The sequence below is a fragment of the Lipotes vexillifer genome, unplaced genomic scaffold, assembly GCF_000442215.2.
Source record: "Lipotes vexillifer unplaced genomic scaffold, Lipotes_vexillifer_v1.1 scaffold442, whole genome shotgun sequence".
In the NCBI taxonomy this organism is placed as follows: domain Eukaryota; kingdom Metazoa; phylum Chordata; class Mammalia; order Artiodactyla; family Lipotidae; genus Lipotes; species Lipotes vexillifer.
The window spans coordinates 3,628,169-3,648,141 of NW_006790311.1; the positions used below are offsets into that span (position 1 = coordinate 3,628,169).

Genomic DNA, 19,973 nt, shown 5'->3' on the forward strand with positions numbered 1-19,973 from the left:
TCTTTCCCTGGTCCTCTAGCTAAATACACACTTTCACCACACTGCTGAAGACTGGTTCCAAATAAGCTGTTGGTTAACCATCTTCTATCTTCCCAAACCAAAGAAGTCACAGGAGGCTAGGAAGCCCAGGCTGAGAAGCAGAGGTCATTCAGATACCAAGCCAGGATGTGCAGTCTGACAGGGACTATTCGGAACACCAGGATGATGCAGAGATAAGGGCTCTCCAGGAGGGTCTCTGAATCATTTTTATGTGATTGTGTCCTCCTTAAGCAAAATCCTCTCCAAGAAAATAACGCATACCTTAAAAAACAGCCACAAGCACCCAAAGTTATCACGTGGTGAAATGTTTTACCCAAATAAGAAAGGTGATTGTTCTTCCTGCCAGATTTCAGTTCCACCATGGACCCAGAGCCTTTGTCATCAGGAAGGACTTGGCTAAAATTCCACGATACCAAGTTCTTAATATCTAGACATTCTAAGACGGAAAGGCGAGAACTGAGGAATGCGCAGGGCTATGAGCAAGGGGGAAAAAGTGGGACCTGGAGAGCTCACAAACTCAGGTAATTCTTAGAATTTTCTAGAGCAGAAATCCGACCTACCACGACTGGTCCTCCCCATGCACATGTTGTCTGGGGTCACCACTTCTTGTTTGATGGCAAAGTAGTCAGTCTGCAAGGTGTCCGTCTGCAGAGGGTCCCGGAGGATGACCGAGGGGTAGTCGTTCTCATACTTGAGGGAGAGGAGCTCCTCCGAGCTGATGGGATGGAGGGTCTGGTAGGACTCTGTAATGAAGCTGGGCTCGGAAAACTCCGACGGAGGGACACACTGGGCATGCTCGATACCGTAGCCTGGAAACACAGAGCATGTGCAATTGGAGAGAGGAGAGATGAGTACCGGAAACAGGCCGTTCCTCCCCATTTACAAGGGCCCCGCAATGTCAAACAAGCTGACTACCTTTGGGAATGCAAGAAAAATATTTTAAGCGAAAAGGGCCTGGGTTTTCAACCTTGCTCCACTACTCAAGAGCCGAGGCCCTTGACGAGACACTTCCCTTTTCTGACTTGATTTTTTCATCTCGAAAATAGGAATGGTGGCAACCTTCCTCGGGGTGTTGCGATGCAGATCCAATGACAGCATACATGGAAAAAGCCTACCAACATTTCTAGCACACAATAAGCTCGTTGTTGTTGTTAGGATAAAAATCATAACAGTAAAAAGATAAAGTGAAAATAAACCTGATTAAGACACCCTTTGAAAGCAAAGCCATCCGATAAGCACAGCCCTAGGCTAATTCTCTCCCTCCAGCCACCCAGGCAGCCTGGTGAGGGATAAGGTACTACGAGGAGAAGGCTTTATGTTCCTGAGGCTGCAGGGCATGCTCTGGAGGAAGGATTTCAGAGGAAGTGCTGCCACATCTACCAGTAAAAAGGAAAAGAACAAGGTCCAGGGCAAAATCCCTAACCCGAACCTCTGATGGCCACCACGGGGCACATAAGAGTTTGGAGGCAAGTCATTGTCTCTCTGTGTGGCTTTCATGCTGAAGACATAGGAAAGACCCCAGTGTAGGTGCGAGCAGGTGAATAAAACGTGTGCAGATAGGTTGAAGCCTTGTGCTTTGTGGGAAGAGCAAAACAACCAAGAGTCTACATTTAAGGAAATATTATTTTCTGTACAATTACCAGGCAGGGGCCTGAGAGGGCCTAGGACAGGGATCCTTTCCTAAGTTCCCATGACAGGAAGAGGGGGGGAAGAGCAGGGGGTGAACTTACTAATGAAGTAATCCGAGGTATAGCGCGACTCTGGGTAGGGAGGGTTGACTCCATTAACTTGGTACGGCTTCACATCCTCTGCAACAGACAGGGGAGGGATGAAACAAAGAGGTCAGCGTGCAAGCAATGCTCAGCCGAAGAGGACCCTGGACAAAAGGACCACAGTGATCTCAGCCCCTCTTCGCAGAAATCTGCATGTCCACTGACTGAGCTGGTGTCGGAGTCTCCCCTGACTGGGGCCTTGTCTAGAGACGAGCTCACTAAAGTATGGCTAAGTTTATGATTCCAGTAGCTGCAGAATGGGATTTAATATCTTAGAAAGCACATTCTGTGAGTAACCTCTAAGGGGTGGGAAGGCATTCACCCTCTTTCTGATGCATGCGTGTGCCGCCAGCAGCCGAGGCTTGAAGGCATCTTGGGAGGTTACCAAAATCAGTCGCCAATACTCAAACTGATCAGGTCCAAAGCTTTTCAGAACAATCTCTAGGCAGGTAGATTTTAGAGCCTCCATTTCTTCCAACAGATGTCTGGTGTTTTCTTTTTTGTTTTTTTTGCAGTACGTGGGCCTCTCACTGTTGTGGCCCCTCCCGTTGCGGAGCACAGGCTCCGGACGCGCAGGCTCAGCAGCCACGGCTCACGGGCCCAGCCGCTCTGCGGCATGTGGGATCTTCCCGGACCGGGGCATGAACCCGTGTCCCCTGCATCGGCAGGCGGACTCTCAACCACTGCGCCACCAGGGAAGCCCCAGATGTCTGGTTTTTGTTTTGTGTTTTATCTGTTGCCCTCAAATGTCAAGTTCAGGCCCAGATAAGATGCTAGTAACGTGACTCTACTTAGTGAAATATGACAGGGCTCATACAAAGAGAGAGAAGAGCCACATAACCAAACTCCTGTCCAGGTGCCAACCTCCATAGGAATGAGAATGGAACACAGATGAAGGTAACCAAGCAGAGGAAGGCTCTCTCCATGGAACTAAGGTGAGCCTGTGGATCGTCTAATGACCCTGGAATCTGGTGGTGGTCCCTGACCGTTGTATGGCACAGTCTGATTACGTTTCACTGTAAAAATCAGACATAAAGACAGAGGGTTGGTTTGAGTTTCCCCTCAGGTATTTGATAGCTTGTTGGGAGCAGAGACTGCTGGGAAAACAAGTTTATGCCTGCACAGAAAAACAGTTCCCAGCTGAGATAAAATGATTAAACTCTGCTTTAGCAGCTTATCAGATTGAAACATCCCCTGTACCTTTGGCCTGCCACCCCACCCAGAAAAGCTATGTTTTTTCGGCTCTGGGTTGCCTTAGTTTAATCACAGAACAAAAGCTGTAGCCTCAATACAAACATCACGTTCAGCCGTTCAAGGACCTGAGAAGGACGATTCTCCTGCCTCTCTCCCTTGAAAACGTTGGGAGATGTTCTCAAACCCACTCCATTATTTCCCAATTCTCCTAAATTTGCTTGTATTATTCCTTGGCAGGAAGATAGGCCAGCAGCTACCCCACGAGTCCGCATCATTACACAAAGAACACAGGACAGGAATTTCGACTAAAAAGACCTAGGTTTAAGGAAACAAGTGATGTTGAGGAAACCACCTAACCTGTCCTCATTTTACAGACAAGGACACCGAGAGAACATGCCCTTCTCATGTCCCAGGGTTGTTTTGAGAGTCCTATGAGAAAAACGTAGTTTCAAGCACTTTGGAAACAAGGAGGTGCTGTACAGATGAGTTATAACTGATCAGAGGCAGGTTTAGACACTCCAGGACAGCCGGCTGCCCCAGGGTGAAGACTGGAGGGAAACGGTGAATTAGCAGCATATATTGGGGCGACACGGTCTGGTATACCCGCCCCTCCCCCCCCCCCCCCCCCCCCCCCCCACTGCTGTGTTTATAAGCCAATGCTTGCATCAGATCTGTTCTGGGCCTGGTGTATCTTTTCCCTCTATACACAGGTGTTACGTAAGCCAATGTTGCATCAGATCTGTTCTGGGCCTGGTGTATCTTTTCCCTCTATACACAGGTGTTACGTCAACACGGGCGAGTGGTTTGTGTGCAGTTACACCGAGATCACGGCGTTGCTTCAGGGAAGGCCAGATTCACCTAGTTCTCGACTCTGCTTATTTATTTCTTTTTCAGCAGAAGCTGAAGGGAAAGGGAAAAAAGAAAAAGATAACACTTCTGTGCCCAGAGGAGTCTAATTTGGGTCTCTCCTGGGCATTGCAGAGTGGAAAATATCCTTAAACAAAGGAAGGTATTATATGGAATAAAAGTGCTAAGCCCGAGTTCTGCTCCCTGCCCCCCACCCCCGTCACCGCGTCTGCGCCAGGGCTTGGAGCTGGTGACCACAGGGAAAGGGTGGGCCTGGGTCAGAGAGGGCAACAGGCTTCTAGGCTTACAGTCAGCTGGAGGGCACTGCTGACTGCTGGTAACTGCAATTTATTTTAAGAAGAAATTCAGAAAAATAAGCGCAAAAACACCCAAGTTTGCCGCCTGCTGCTGTTTCTATACTCAGCCAGGACTGTGGTACATGAGTCACTTGGTCCAAAAAGGTTGGAAGAGGCTGGTAGGGGAGGCCATGTCATTACAAGGTTGCGACACGGCGTCCTGACATAACCCCGGTTTCTGCTCCAGATGGAAAAGGTGTACCTCGCGACTGCAATTCCAATCCAGTTAGTGGGCAGAGAAGCCTGCTTATTAAGAAGCTCTGAGAAACGAAGCTTGGATGTGGCCATGGATCAAGACAGTGTGTCTTAAGATTATCAAAAAAAAAAAGAGAGAGAGAGAGAGAGAGAGAGAGAGGAGAAAGAAAGAAAAACTCTCTTGTTGCTGGCTGTGGGCACTGCTTGTTCAAACAGTACATGAGTCTAAGATAAAGTCTAGGATCAGAACTTTGCATACCAATAAGCTTCAGGAGTACAGTCTAGCTAAAGATTAAAATTGGAACCTCCAGTACAGAGAAGAAAAAGAAACTAACATTTATGGAACACTTGCTATTTACCAGGCACTGTCTACGCCATAGACCACACGTGCTGTGATTGGATGCCCAGGTGATGGCATCGACGTTGCACCACTGGGCACGCTCCCGGACCTACTCTCGAAGCCACCGCCACTGGCTCCCACCTCACCCTGCCCTCATGCATTTACCTTTCTGCAGGATCTCCAGATGCTCCCACAAGATGTCCCCAACGAAGTCTGGAGCCAGCTCGAGAAAGCAGTCTTTCCCCAGCGCGCAGAGGGCTGCCCCGTTCATACAGAACTTCTGGAAGTCCACACCCTTTAGGCTGAACTCATTGACGGCCCACATCACCCAGTCCCGAACATGGGTCTCTGTCCACTGCCGGGGGTCTGCGGGGAGAGATCAAATGACGTTCCAGCAGATCGAGCTCTTAACTCTTCCCTGAGCCTCAGAGACAACACGAAAGCATCTGACCTTCACTGAGGATGTTCTCGGATTCACAGAATTAGGAATGCCTGATGGCATCTTCCATAACCCTCCCCCTCCCCCCACCCCCGCATCCAACAGCCCCATCTTCTCTATCTTGCCAGCTAGAAGATCACTGTCATCAACTAGAAAGGAGCAGAGAATTCTCCACCCTTAGAATCTTCACACCGAGATTCCAGGAATCTCCTCTTTCAGTGCCTTATTTCCATCAGACTTTTTTAAAGCCTGGGACAAGGGAACAAATGACTTCTTTAACAGCAATAATAACAAAGTCAAGTGTGCTCTGGACGTTGCACTCACCTCTCCCTGCTCTTAACTCTTATAATTTACTTGAGACCATTATGCTTAATTATTTTCATCTTAGTTAATCATGGTTAGCCCAGTTGTCCCTGGGTATCCAAGGAGGATTGGTTTCAGAACGCCCTCGGATACCAAAGTGTGTGGATGCTCATCTCCCTTATATAAAAGGGCAGAGTACAGTCAGCCCTCTGTATCCGTGGGTTCCTGCATCCGCAGATTCAGCCAACCGAATCCGACCTGTGGCTGGTTGAATCTGCCAATGCGGAACCCTCGGAGGGCTGACTGTAATCATCACAGCAATTAGTAACAGTAAGCCATTCGAATGATACTTAGTAATAACGACATTATTAGGTACCTGTATTATACCTGATACCCTTCAAAATACATACACATCACAGGCCCTGCGTTGAGTAGAAGTGTAGGACAGACGATATATAATCTTCATGCGTGACCCCCGTTTTAACATGACTACACCAGCTAATGACACTTAAAGAGCTCAGATGATGGCAGGCTGTGATGCCTACAGCATGCCTGCTCTCAAAGTTACCCCCTTCAATCTAGACGATGACTTGATGAGATGTTGGAAAACCCAGTGGTCAGAATTCACTGTATTCTGCGTTGTGATTGGGCATGGCTGTCAGCTGAGGTTTGTGGGAAAGTAGAAAACGTGGAAAGGTAGACAGATACACTCATAGAATCTACCAAAGGCTTGCGTCTGGCAGGGTGGAAGCCTCTCATGCAGCGGTAGCACTGGCCTGGTCTAAAGACAGCTTCTGTTTCTCTGACTCAATAGAAAAGTGTTCTTTCTGCTCTCAACTGTTCAGGAAATGCCGCTTGGTCAAGGCTTATTTTTTCCTTTCTGACAACGCAGGTCACTTCCCCTTACATTCCCGAATAAACCCTTTTGGACGAGAACACCCAAAGGTAAACACGTTTCACCAAAGGACATGGAAAAGAAAAGAGTCAACTCCCAGAAATGCAGCTCATCGAGTTCATCCAATGGTGGCCCAGAATGACTCCAAGACCATGCCTTCCAAACTCGTCTGTACTATGGAGTCACTTGAGAAGCTTCAGAATTACTGATGCGACCAGCAATTGTGACTGAATTGGTCTGGGACCTGACCTGGGCTGTGGAATTTTTTGACGATCCCCTGTCTAATGTGCAAACAAGTTTGGGCACCACTGCCCTAAAACCAAGATGGCAGGGGCAAGCCTGGGGGATGAAGGAGCATCAGTATGCGTCTGTGCTTGTTCCAACAGAGGTCTGCAACGATCCGTGGCTGCTGACTGAAGCGCGGTGAGTAATAATGTCTCTCTCACCCAACAGGTGAGAAAACTAACCATACCTCAAAGTCTGATCCCAACCTCTCTCCTTCCAACTGCAAAACCTACCTTTTGGAATTCCCAGGCGTTGCTGTTCTTTAGAGAAACCACTGAAAGTAGCTTTCAAGGCTTGAGACATCATTTCTTTGCTGCTTGGAGTTAAGAGTGGAACATCTGCACATTCCATATCTGTAAGGAAAAAATAGCACATGAATACTAACAAAAACGAAGTAGGTGATGGATGGTAGCTAGACGGGTGGTGGTGATCGCTGTGCAATAGACACAAATATCAAATCATTATGTTGTATACCTGAAACTAACATAAGGTTACATCATGTCAGTTATACCTCAATTTTAAAGATAAAACTAACTAGGTAATTAACCACCCATAAAATATAATGGAGCATGAATGGTCTGAAGAAAACGAGCTGAGAAATAACTGTAGTAGCATCCTCACCAGGGCAGGTAAAATTTGGGGGGCTTTCCACAATGTGGTAGGGCCCATTAAAAAAACCCAAAAAACAAAAAACCTGACTCTTGCCTCATACGCCCTGGCTCTCTGACAAAATACGTTTATTCTTTCTGTATAGCTCTACTAATTCCCCCATAGCCCCTACCCATCCTTCACACTCACTGAGAATATTAATGTTTCTACGCACTTGCTGTTACCTATGAAAAGGAAGTAACAACATTCGTTCTATAAATAATTATTTAGCATTTGTTACATGCAAGGGATTAGCGAAAGAACAGTGAACAAGACAGTAATGATCCCTCCCCTGATGGAGCTGGATATCAGATTCTGGCAGGGAAATCAGTCATTAAAAAAACTATTTACACAATTAAACGTTCAAATACAATGTCAGTAAGGGCTTCATAGGAGGAGTAAAAGATGCAGTGTTAACACATAACAGGGAGTCCTGCAGGCCTGGAGGAATCAGAGAAGGCCTCCTTTAGAAGTGAGATGTTTGACCTGAGACCTGAAGGATACACAGGAGTTTTTCAAAAACTACTCCAGACCAGTGGTTCTCAAAGTGTGGTCCCCAGACCAGCCGTATCAGCATCACCTGGGAGAACTCAGCCCCACCCAGGCCTCCTGAATCAGAACCTCTGAGCAGGCGGAGCCCGGAAATCCGTTTGTAACACAGAATCCAGGTAATCCTGATGAGCACTAAAATTAGAGGGCTGCGATCCGAGATAAGAGAATAGCACAAATGAAGGTCCTGAGATGGGGGAAGAGGGGAACCTTGGCCTGTTTTAGTATCAGAAAGATCAATGCAACTGGAGCAGAGTGATCAAGGGGACAGCAGCTTGAGAGGAGGCTGAAAACGTAAGTAAGGAGTGTGTTAAGGAATTTATAATTGTATCCTGAGCAAACTAGGCATTGAGAGCTTTATGCAGAGGAATGACATGACTACATTTTGTTTGAAGAATATCATCTTACGTTAAGTCTATTTTTATTTTATTTATTTATTTATTTTTGGCAGCATTGGGTCTTCATTGCTGCGCGCGGGCTTTCTCTAGTTGCGGCGAGCGGGGGCTACTCTTGGTTGCGGTGCACGGGCTTCTCATTGTGGTGGCTTCTCTTGTTGCGGAGCACGGGCTCTAGGCACATGGGCTCAGTAGTTGTGGCTCACGGCTCTAGAGCACAGGCTCAGTAGTTGTGGCGCACGGGCTTAGTTGCTCCGCGGCATGTGGGATCTTCCCGGACCAGGGATCGAACCCATGTCCCCTGCATTGGCAGGAGGATTCTTAACCACTGCGCCACCAGGGAAGCCCCCAGTAATTCTATTTTTAAATTTTCAAGGAAATGCCATCCTGTTTTCTCACAGTGGCTGCATGATTTTACAGCCCCACCACAGTGCACAAGGGTTCCACCTCCTTGCCACCACTTATCTTCTGCATTTTCTACAGTAGCCACGCTAATAGATGTGAAGTGGTATCACACTGTAGTTCTGATCTGCATTTCCCTAATTATTAGTGATGTTGAGCATCTTTCCATGGGCTTATTGGTCATTTGTGTATCTTCTTTGGAGAAATGTCTATTCAAGCATTTTGATCATTTCTAATACAGTGATTTGTCTTTTTGTGTTGAGTTTTATGAGTTCTCTATATACCCAGAAGAGCTGATAGCAGGGTCTTGAAGAGATATTTGTACACTCATGTTAATAGCAGCGTTATTCACAGTAGCTAAAATGTGGAGGCAATCAAGTGTCCATCAACAGATGAGTGGATAAGCAAAAGGTAGTATAAACACACACAGTACTATATCATTCAGCCTTACAAAGGAAGGGAATTCTGACATATACTGCAACATGGATGAGCCTTCACATTATGGTAAATGAAATAAGCCAGTCATGAAAAGACAAACTACATAAGGGACTTAGAATTGTCAAATTCATAGAGACAGCAAGTAGAACGGTAGCTTCCAGGGCCTGGAGGGAGGAGGGAATGGGGGGTTGTGTCCTGGGGACAGAGTTTCAGTTTTACAGGATGAAAAGAGATCTGGAGGTGGATGGTGGCAAAGGTTGTGCAACATTATGGGTGTATTTAATCCCACTAAACTGTAACTTAAAAATAGTTAAGTTGGTAAATTTTAGGTTATGTTCACTTTACCACAATTCTTAAAAATGGGTTTAAAAAAAAAAAGATCGCCTTAGCTGCCGGTAAAGAATGGTTTAGGAGGTTAACTCCAAATGGATGCAAGAAGACTTGTTAAAAAGCTCTTGCATCAGTTGTGGTGAGGGATGATGGTGGCTTTAGCTAGGAAGATGGCTCTGCAGAAAACGTAAGTGGTCAGATGTGACATGCGTATAGGAGGTAACACCTATAAAACTTGATTTATGTAGGTGGTGAAGAAGCATGAGGAATCAACATCTGCAGATCCACAAATGTGTCCTCCTTTGCTATTGCCACGTGCATCTTTATCTCTGCTGTGTCCCTCTTGTACTTGCAGACCACGTTCAAAGCCAAGATACATAGATATGGTTCAAGTTAAAAATCCTCCAAATTCACCTCAGGCACAATTTCCAACAAAAAGCAAGCAAGCAAAGAAATGACTTGAGAATTTCTACTAGGTGTCCTGTGACCTTTAGACAGCGATGTACTTTACTGCAGTAATTTCCAGAAGCCCTCTTGCTCACCGTGAATCCTCAGTGTAGCATCTGAAACTGACAGAAAATGGCAGGGCCACTGGAGAAGTTCCTCCACCAGCCATCTCTAAACCCTGGCTAGTTAAAAAGTTCCCTGGATGTAAGTAACGTGTTATTGGCTGGATAAAATGGAAACATAGGAGGGGAAAAAAAATGATAATTGGTGACCTCTGAAAAAAGAAACAAATATATTGCCTCTGAATATCAAAATGAATGGAAATTACGTGGCAAGAAAGAAGGGCAGGCAGCTCTTTCCCCCAGTTGCTTTGAGCGGTGCTATCAGGAAACTGCCCAGAGTCTGCCCTGTGCCCTAGAAGAACAGAAGGGTCCACTGCTGTGGCTCTCCCAGGCCCTGCACTGAGGGGGATCTGAAGTTATAGGGAGTGGAGAGTTTGGGTTGCCCTGGGACATGCCCAAAAAAGCCTAGTGGAAAAATCAACACACTTCCAGGAAGGTTGACAAAATGCTGGAAAATCCCAGATTGTTAGGGGGAAAGAGGAGGGGGATGGGATAAAATGTTGATTACATAACATCCAGCCCTTTGAACAATGGAATAATCATCACATGAGTCACATCAGTGCTCCCCCTTCGTCCCCACTCTCCTCGCCCAAGAACAGCTAAGGGACAGGTCCAGGAGATCGTCCCTTAGATTGGAAGTCAGTTTGACTTTAGAGAAAAGGGTTCTCTATTTAACCAGGAGTATCGCTTCTGAAAGAAGGAACAAATGCAGCAACCCCAGCTCCCAGCACAGGAGTCAATCAACAAATGCTGGATGAATTCAATGTCTTCCAAATCTGAATCAACTTTCCTTCCCTTCGCTCCCATCCAACACCAATTCATGAACTTGAACTGTGTGGGTTTTGTTGTGTGTGTTTGTTCCCTCCACTGGATTTATGACTCGATGAAAAGGACTCTACTGATGGCAGAAGTGGGCCAGGAAAATGCATGTGGAAAATGTGGGCCAGGCCAAATGGACCAGCAGTGGTTCTGCTGCAAACTGGAACTGAAGGATGAGGCTAGGAGGCCCCAGACATCTTCTGAACAGGAAAGCCTGGGCAGTTGGATGCTAGGGTGATGTGAAGGCTGAGGATGACAGCAGAGAGCCCGGAGTCTGCTTCCTATCACAGCAGTGCCCCAGCAGTCCGGCCAGGACAGGGCCTCTGGGCTGACAACTCCCCATGCAGGTTTCCACTTCCTGTCAGGGAGCCGGCACTTCCAGGTTCTGGCTTGTTCTCTCCAAGGGAAGCAGCTGGAATTAACGTGTGCCTGTCCACCTCAATGCCATTCTCAAAAGCCTGGTCCACATGCCAGGCTTTAGGTGCTGCATGGCACCCAAAGGCTGTGCCCCTGACTGGGGACTCAGAGCGCTGGGTCTCTGGAAAAGGTGCTCCCAGGCCCGCTGGGGAAAGCCACCACCACACACTTGCGACACCTGGACTTGATGAGCTCAGGAGAAGGCGTATCAGTGCCTTTGGACCCAAAGGATTCAGACAGGAAAGTCAGAGTTTTATCTATTTTCATGAAGTGTGGAATGGAAGGTTTAAAAAAAAAAATCAAAACTCTTCTATACGTGAATGAACAATAGCCAGGATTGTCTTTTTTAGTAGCACAGGCACTGCATGTAAATGATGATGAATAACCACTTTCAAAAGTGGTATTAACATAAAACATAAACTCTCATCATGAAGAATATGAATGCAAAAATGCCCTCTGTGTTGCTCATTCATGTTTGTGGCAGTTCTGTCAATTACACTGACCAATAAAAATAATGAAATCGTTGCACAGGTGGAGAAGCTGACATGGTTTGGCCCAAGCAGGCATCTCTGTTATTCTGACCACACCTTATCTCATTACCTATTAAAATACTTTTCTATTAGTTACCAAAAATATTTCTAATTTTGGCAACAGCATCTATAAATTAATCAATGCTCCACAGAAGTTAACTAATTGTATTTTATGGACAAGAACTAAAGTTGCCTTTGTGCTAATAACTGTACTTGCAATATCTTGAATTGCAATAACACATTTGTTTCAAAATGCTGAGCACCTGACCTGGAAATATACTATGCTGATACGGTGGAGGCTCTAAGTATATTTATGAAACATAAACATATTACAAGTATATTCGATTTCTGACCCAGGGGTTATTCCTCAGGACCCTAAATCTGAGTTAATATTTACAAGAATCACCCAGATTTCTGAGAGGAGAGTTGTACAGAAGCTAGTGAGCAAATAACGGTCCCAAACTCTGTCCAATCAAGACTGCACAGTATCAGAGTAGAAATTAGCAGATAGTTTTTCTTGACTCAGTAGGAACACAATGAACTGTGGCCTTTTCAATGCAGGGAAACATCTGCTTCTTTTTCACTGTGACCTAATCCTGAACAAAAGCGTGTACAGCCCAAGGATGTTTTAAGTCAAATGTGGAACAAGGGTTTCAATTCACTCATAATGGAACTCAAAGTTAAGGACTGCTCAGCGCCCAAGAACCCAGCAACGACATGTCACGTGACTTTTCATACCATTCTATTAAGTCGTTTGAAACCGAACGGCTCATATCAGCAATGTCACCTAGAATCTAAGCCTGAAGTGGCGTTGGTTCCAGGAGAAGTTCAAGACCTATGGCCTTGCTGAACTGAGATGTTCCTCCTCTCACCATCCTCAAATAAATGGCAGGAAGACTGGAGCATCTGGGACCCGAGGGTTAGGCGATAGACAAGAGATGCAAGGTGCACATTCCAGTCTTGTGCAGCCATTGGATTGGCCAAAGCCTGGTGGGTTACCATGATGACACCGGCCACGGGTGGTGGGTATTGCCCCAATCAAGAGCAGCAGGAAAGAAACACCAGGAATGAATGATACGCCTTACATCTGAAAACCACTACGGTCCACCGAGACCCTTCCCATACACTGTTCCCCAATATCCTCACAACACAGAGCTTCCGGGGGGCCTGGGAAAGTAGTACAGGACCCCCACTTCACAGATCAGAAAACCAAGACTGCAAGAGATCAAGAGCCTGCCTTAAACTCCATCTTTCAACTCTCACACATCCAAGGTCTTTCCATTCAATGCCACTGCTGCTGCAAACAGGAATGGGTCAGAAATCCAAGAACACTAAAATTTCTACAGCTGAGACACAGAAAACAGGACTTTTATTTCTCAGTTTGAAAATGAGATACACTTGAGTCAGTAAATTAAAAACTTAAACAAAACCATTTCTGGATCGAAGAAATCCAGGATTTCATATAGCTCCGCCCCGTAAAGACATAATTAAAAGCCATTGACAGAACCGACTGTAATTTTCTCCTTTCTTGGAACCAAGGGTCTTGAGGCTTCCTTCCTTCCATACAAAGTAACACACGGTAAATGACAACCTGGCCTCCTTCCCTGTCTGTGTTCACCCCTGAGTCACCCTGATGCACAATTGTGCACATAATATAAGGTTAATTAGTTACATAAAGTGTGGCTGAAATAGGTTTCTTAAAGTGAAAGGACCAAGAAGAAACCTTCTCATTCATACAGAGAAGAAAAAAAGGACACTTGTCCCAAATGGAAAGAGAAGATTCTGAAGACAGGGGGAAAAGACACAGTGGGACAACGCACTGGGCTTGCTGCCTTAGCTTGGTAGTCAAAACCCACGGGTTCTCAGTTTTGCCACTTATGTAATCACGCTGGGTAAGTCACTCCATCCGTGAATTGTTAAAAAGAGGTCTGTTGATAGGTAGTGTCTATATCCCTCATAGGGTTTTAAATTTTTCATTACGCCAATTTTTGAGCACACACCAAGGTAGAGAGACTAGTATAATAAATCCCTATTCAAAATCCATCAACACTACCAGTTTTTATTTCGTCTCCTCCCCACCAACACAGAAGAACTGTAAGGCTAATCCCAGGCAACATGCCATTTCACCCACAAATATTTTATTGTCATGAGGATATTCTTGAGATAAAGGAGGATCATACTATGAAAGCTTACAAGAAACAGATAAGCTCATGGAAAAAGAAAATAAGGCTTCAGATTACTTTCCACGGTGCTTAAATCTAGGTCTACATTTCATTCATTGGTCCACTCAAACCACAGAACTTCTTTTAAAGCAACATTATCATGATCTGGAGAGTGACGAAGTTGGATCAGAGAGGGATGATTTCAAATCAGGGCGGCCAGCCATTCCTTTGACCACCACATCCTACAAGCAAAAGACAGCAGAGGTAATTCCTCCTGACTGCTAAGGTCCTCAGGAACTTACAACTGTAACTACGAGTGGGCAGAAAGAGCTGAGGATTTTGGCCAGCTCCCAAAGGGCAGATGTCAAACTGCCTAGAATAAGAGAGGAGGCACCTTTACCCCTTCAGATCAACAGAAATGGCAAAATGGCTGCGGTCAGTGACCGATTCTGAATAATCAACATTGTCCTTAGAAAGTTGTTACTGGCCCCTAAGAGAACTTACCCAGTGAAGACACTAATATCTCAGAAGGCTGTGAAAAGGAATCTCATTCAACCTTTCTCTCATTCATGCAAGGATGCATTGGAACTAGGAAGGAAGGGTCCTCTTTGTCCTACACTCCTGACTCCAAACTTGGCAAGGCAGGGCTTCCTGTTGAGGAAGTCAGTGTAATCCACAAAGCTTCTGGCTGAGGCTAATGCAAAGAAGGGAAATGTGTCCCTCCTCGGCCCCTCGACCCCATTTACACGAACCTAATGAAGTGACAAAGCGATGAGAGACAAGCAGGACCCTTGGCTCCAGCAAGAGCTCAGCAAGAATAGCTCAGCGCCGTGGTTGGACCACCCATCCCAACCAAGCAGTCCATCGCTGCCCCAAATGATGGGACACCCTGACCCCAAAACAGAGTTTTCTTATCAGTCAGGGAAACACAACTGGGCTTCGGTCCTTCTCTTGATACCAATGCCCTTGAAGTCACCAGCGGATTAAAAAAAAAAAAAAAAAAAAAAAACCTGAGGGATGGAGAAAGAAGCTGCACAGAAAATCCCCAATTCACCCTCCAATGATCTGACTGACCAAAAATTCGAGCCAGTCTCCAATTACTGCCTCGGGGAAATGAAGCATGCTGCTGGGGTACAGCGCACCAACTCAAAGGTAGATGCCTCTTCTCAGAGGGAACTTGTCCCAGGACAAAAGAGATGGTCCTCTGAGAGGCAAAGCAGGCTGCAGACTGCCCAGGGAAGCCTGCCTCGGGCCCAGCAGCTGGGCCTGGGAACCAAGGCTGCAGAGACAGCCGAGGACCCTGAACATCTGTAAGAAGTGACTTCAGTCCTCTCCCTTCTCCCCTCCCCCACCCCCATCCCATCCCCCAAAAGGAGTTTTAACACATTATTACCACTGAAGTCCTGAGGATTTGGTGACTCACCAGGCTTACACATGGTTCCAATGAGCCCTTGACCATTACATGGTAGGGGAGCAGGAAAAACAAATGAAAGCGGTTGTAATTCGGCAGCCAGGAGCTTATACCTGCCAGACAAAAGGGACTGTGGGCGTGTTCCCCAATTCCTTCAGGCACCTGACATGCACAAGCTATTTTTAATCACTGGATTTATTTCTTTCCTCCCCAACCCCTCCTCCAACCTCCACCTCAGCAAATGTTTCCAAGTCAGAGCAAAACCCAAATCAATCCCAGGTGTTCAGGGAAACCCAGAGAGGCTCTTCCGTTCCAGGAGCTGCGCCAGAAAGCAGAACTGCCCCCTGGGTCCTGCAGCTACGTTTTCTTGCTCTTTCCTTACTTAGAACAGTTCAGATCTCCCACCCCAAACATTGGGCACACGGCCTGAAAGAGGAAATATCTGAATGAATGGGCCCTGCTGGAATGGCTCCTAATTCTGTGTTTTCTCCAGCAGCTCTGGCAAGTGAGGGTGTGTGGGAGAGTCCTCGGGGACCACTGAGAGCTCAGGAGCATCCTTCACTCGCTAGGATTCTCTACCTACCCGGCAGCGAGGATTCAATTAAATATGTGTGAAAATACCAAAGCCTAGTAGGTGTTCAATAAATTATTGGTGACTTGAATTGAACTGAAAAGTGTCTTGTAAAATAGAAAGACTAAAACAAATATACGATTTTATTTCCCAAAGCTTAGAGAGACAGCAAGGAGAAGGAACCTGGCGATTTCCCCAGGTACATATGACCAAGCAACTGAGAAAATGAGAAAATGAATGTAAAAATCAGATTCTGAGATATAAATGGAAATTGACATCCCCTGAATCTGGCTCTTTGTTTTAGCAGACAGACTGACTCCTTACCTATCCTGTATCCTCCAATCCGCTATGGGGGAGATCTTTTTTGTAGCAGTAATCATCTAGAATATGTGTTTTGCCATGACAACACCTCACAGCTCCAGGATCCAGGGGACCTAAGATGCCTTTTGGTTTTAAAAACTTCCCAAGAGTGCCAGCGTAGAGTCTATATGGCACAAAACAAAACTGTAATTTTGTGCTCAAAACTCTTTTCTTCACTTTTGGTATTTACCAGAACCCAAGCTGCATTTTACCCAAGCCATACATATACCCTTAAATGAATGACATGCTCACAGTTTAAAAGAATGTTTTAGGTATTAAGATTAGGATTCCTGCATAGAAGGCCCACCTCAATAGGGTACTTTAAAGAATAAAGTTCTTTAATGGTCATTCAAAGCCATTTACAGAACATATCACATGTTTCAAATCATTTCCTACATAGACAAGTTACACTTGACTCCACACCAGGCATTTTACAAGTCCTGGATGTCCCAGAACAGTGTCACTTCTTTTGTCACGAAAAACACAGAGGCAAGGTCTCTATATTACTCTGGAAGAAAACATACATTGGGCCCTTTCAGCTCCAAGGTTCGCAGAGAGCCATGATGCATCTCACTGGTTCCCCCCCATCCTTCGACTTCTGAGCCAGGGCAAACTCCTGCCCCGTCCTGCCTTCAATTAAGATACTCATGACAGGGCTTCCCTGGTGGCGCAGTGGTTGAGAGTCCGCCTGCCGATGCAGGGGACACGGCTTTGTGCCCCAGTCCGGGAGGATCCCACATGCCGCGGAGCGGCTGGGCCCATGAGCCATGGCCGCTGAGCCTGTGCTCCGTGGCAGGAGGGGCCACAGCGGTGAGAGGCCCGTGTACCGCAAAAAAAAAAAAAAAAAACAACACATGACAGGGTCAGAAGGCTTTTGGCAACAACGTGGCAAAGGACAACCCCATTCAAGAAGACTATGGAAAATATTTGGCAACCTACATCTTGCTATTATCCCAGCTTCCGCGATTTCAGTTTACATATTACTCTGATGCTTCACTCTCTGAGGCCCCGGAGATGCTGCTTAATCCGGCTGAGCAATTCATTTCCATGTCACTTGATTCCCACCTATGAGTTTCAGTGCTGCTTTCTGAGTAGAAGTTTACATTTTAGAAAATGTTTTCTCCCCTATTCTACTATGAGCCTGAGGACAACCAAGGGTTTAGTATTCTCTCTGTCACATAGGTGCGGATATGAAGGCTCACAAAGGGTGCTTCAGTGATTGAACCAAGACAATCAGGCCAGTTGAGTGATCTTACCAGCACTCAAACCCAGAGCACCGGGCACGAAAGCCGGGTATTTTCCACCCATGCCTGTTAACAGAGTTAAAGGCAGGGGAGGCAGAAATGGACACAAAAACATTTCCTTCCATATTTCTCCGTCATTTTCATTACAGAGAAAGTAATGACAAAGGAAGCGCCTCCATCCCTGGGACTCTCCTGGCAGATGGCAGCTGCAACACCAGAGCTTGTGGCTCCCACCCAGGACCCTGAGTCAGAGGCTCCCCCCGCGGGGCCCCCTCCGCACTTGGCCTGGGGACAAGACAGGCACGGAGGGGGCGTCTGAGCATTACTAGGAAGACCGGGCTGGTCCAGGTGAAGGATGAGTTTTCTCCGTGGGCAAAGGAACAATCTGGGCAAAGAGATGGAGTGGAGCCCCTTTATTTAGGCTGGAAGAGGTGGAGTTTTTCTGCACTTTTGAACTGTTTTCTCAAGGCCTGCCTCTCCCTCCCACGCAGGAAACAAACACAGAGACAGGCCTCTTCCAGTGAGGGCTCTAGTTGCTGAGGGCTGCCGGGGAAAGCAGAAGAGGGGCTTAGGAGCAACGCAGGAGGAGTGGGGGTGAGCGGACAGGGAGCAGCTGGGAGAGGAGATGAGAGGCAGAGCGGGCAGTGAAGATGGGGGAGGGTGGATGGACGGCAGAGAAGGGAACAGAGGCAAGGAAAGGGAAGAGCAGAGGAAGCCAATAATTGGAAAAATTTAAACCAGAATAAAGGGACACATGGCAGAGTGGAAGTGGGCTGGGAAGGGCCAGCAACTTACTCCCAATTAATGATGTTCAGAAAGCAGCATTTTTCCATAAATTTTGAAAGGAAATTCTCTCTCGTCTTTCTTATTTATTTATACATTATATAAATATATTTTCAAACCAAAAAAATGGGCTGTTTTTTCCAATGGGAAAAAGCCTTGTTTGAGATGAAAGCCGGTCTTCAAAAACCCCTTGGAGGAAGCTGAAACCCCACATGTCTCGGTGCTACAGAAAGAAAAACAAAGTGGACATTCTTCCTGTGTTCTAAGGCTTTTTTATGCAGATGTGTTTTTCTTTTAATAAATAAATCTGGACAGGGAGGGCAAAAGCATAGTCATAGACATTCACACAGTGCAACTGTCTGTTTTCAACCCAGGCAAACCGCAGTGAAAAATAAGAATATCTATGTCCATTTTCCCAGTACAGAGACAAATGATCTCAAAATGCCAACCGTTTTCCAAATGCCAACCACAGGCACTGAAGCAATACGCTCTATGTGCGTGACCGCCCCCCCCCGCCCCCGCACCTCCGCCAAGCTTCCCAGACCCACAAAGGTTTATCTGCAAAAGTAATGACAATCAGAGGTAGGGCAGGATCTGGGACAGGATGGCTACACTCCCCAGAAAGGCCTCGAGGGGTCCTTTAGTGTAACTCCTCACTTAAGACATTCAGCCACTCTCTACTTTTTGAGCCACTCAGTTTCACTTAAGGACTGCAATAATTATTTTAAAACAACTGCACACACTGAGTTAATGTCTGCCTTCTTATGAGTTACAAACATTGGCTCCAGTGCTGTTGGCTGAAATCACACAGTACAATTTTAATTTTTCTTCATCTATCAGCTTTTCAATATTTCTACTCATGCCTTTATCATCACTTCCGTCCAGGTATTATAATTCCTTGGTTCCTGCAACCATTCACAATGGCCTGGTTTGGCCATGCCTCCACCCAGGGTCACCCCTGTATGTCCGTGTCCCTAAAGAGCATCACGAACATTCACAGGTGAACCAGACTTCTCAGGAGACAAATGAGAACACGGAGATGACCAGCCTACTCCCACATTTCTATTGATGCAGACCAACCCCGATCTTTCTAACAGCCATACTGCAAAAGCCACTCCCTCGAAGTGCTCCGCCAGACCTTCTCCATAGGCGCCGCGATTGAGCCAGCTCTGCACTTATTGACTGAGTCTCATTGACCTCATGCAGAGGCTGCATTTATCCACACTAAACTTCACCTTGTTTGGATCCATGTTTCCATGCATAGAGATCTTTTTTGTATCATGAATCCGTCCTCAACCTATTAGCTTTGCACCGTTTGAAATTTACTAAGTATACTTTCTGCATCCGTCTCTAACCTGAGCCCCTGATAAAAACGTTGAAACGTCAACGACCAAGTACTGTGACCCATAACTTAACACCAGAGATGAGGCATCATTCCGATACTGACACGTTAATCAAGACCCTTTGGGTTTAGCGGCTCAACCAGTTACAAATCCTCCTGCCTTTACTGTCATTGGATCCACAGGTCCACATCTTGGCCACAAATCATGGAAAGACTTGGACAAAATCTTCAGTGGAGTCTGTTGATCTACCAGTTGGGGAGCTCCAGACAAGTGCAAAGGCGGCTGAGGGAAATGGGAGAGCCGGGACTCAGATCCCTGCACAATGAAAGAGGGAAAGA

General features: G+C 46.3%; 1 protein-coding gene across 3 annotated transcripts in view; it reads right to left on the reverse strand.

Annotated features, from left to right (window-relative positions):
* Positions 1 to 19,973, reverse strand: part of ETS1 (ETS proto-oncogene 1, transcription factor) — a 131,127-nt gene that overhangs the window by 24,175 nt on the left and 86,979 nt on the right. For 2 of the 3 annotated variants that reach the window (XM_007463629.1, XM_007463628.1), the window contains 4 exons: positions 6,898 to 7,017; positions 4,908 to 5,108; positions 1,770 to 1,847; positions 600 to 848 (listed from right to left, as the gene is read on the reverse strand). The exons of the other annotated variant lie outside the window; for it this stretch is intronic. In XM_007463629.1, the coding sequence (XP_007463691.1) occupies positions 600 to 848; positions 1,770 to 1,847; positions 4,908 to 5,108; positions 6,898 to 7,017 (648 nt within the window). The remainder of the gene's footprint in view (positions 1 to 599; positions 849 to 1,769; positions 1,848 to 4,907; positions 5,109 to 6,897; positions 7,018 to 19,973) is intronic. 3 annotated transcript variants of the gene reach the window in all.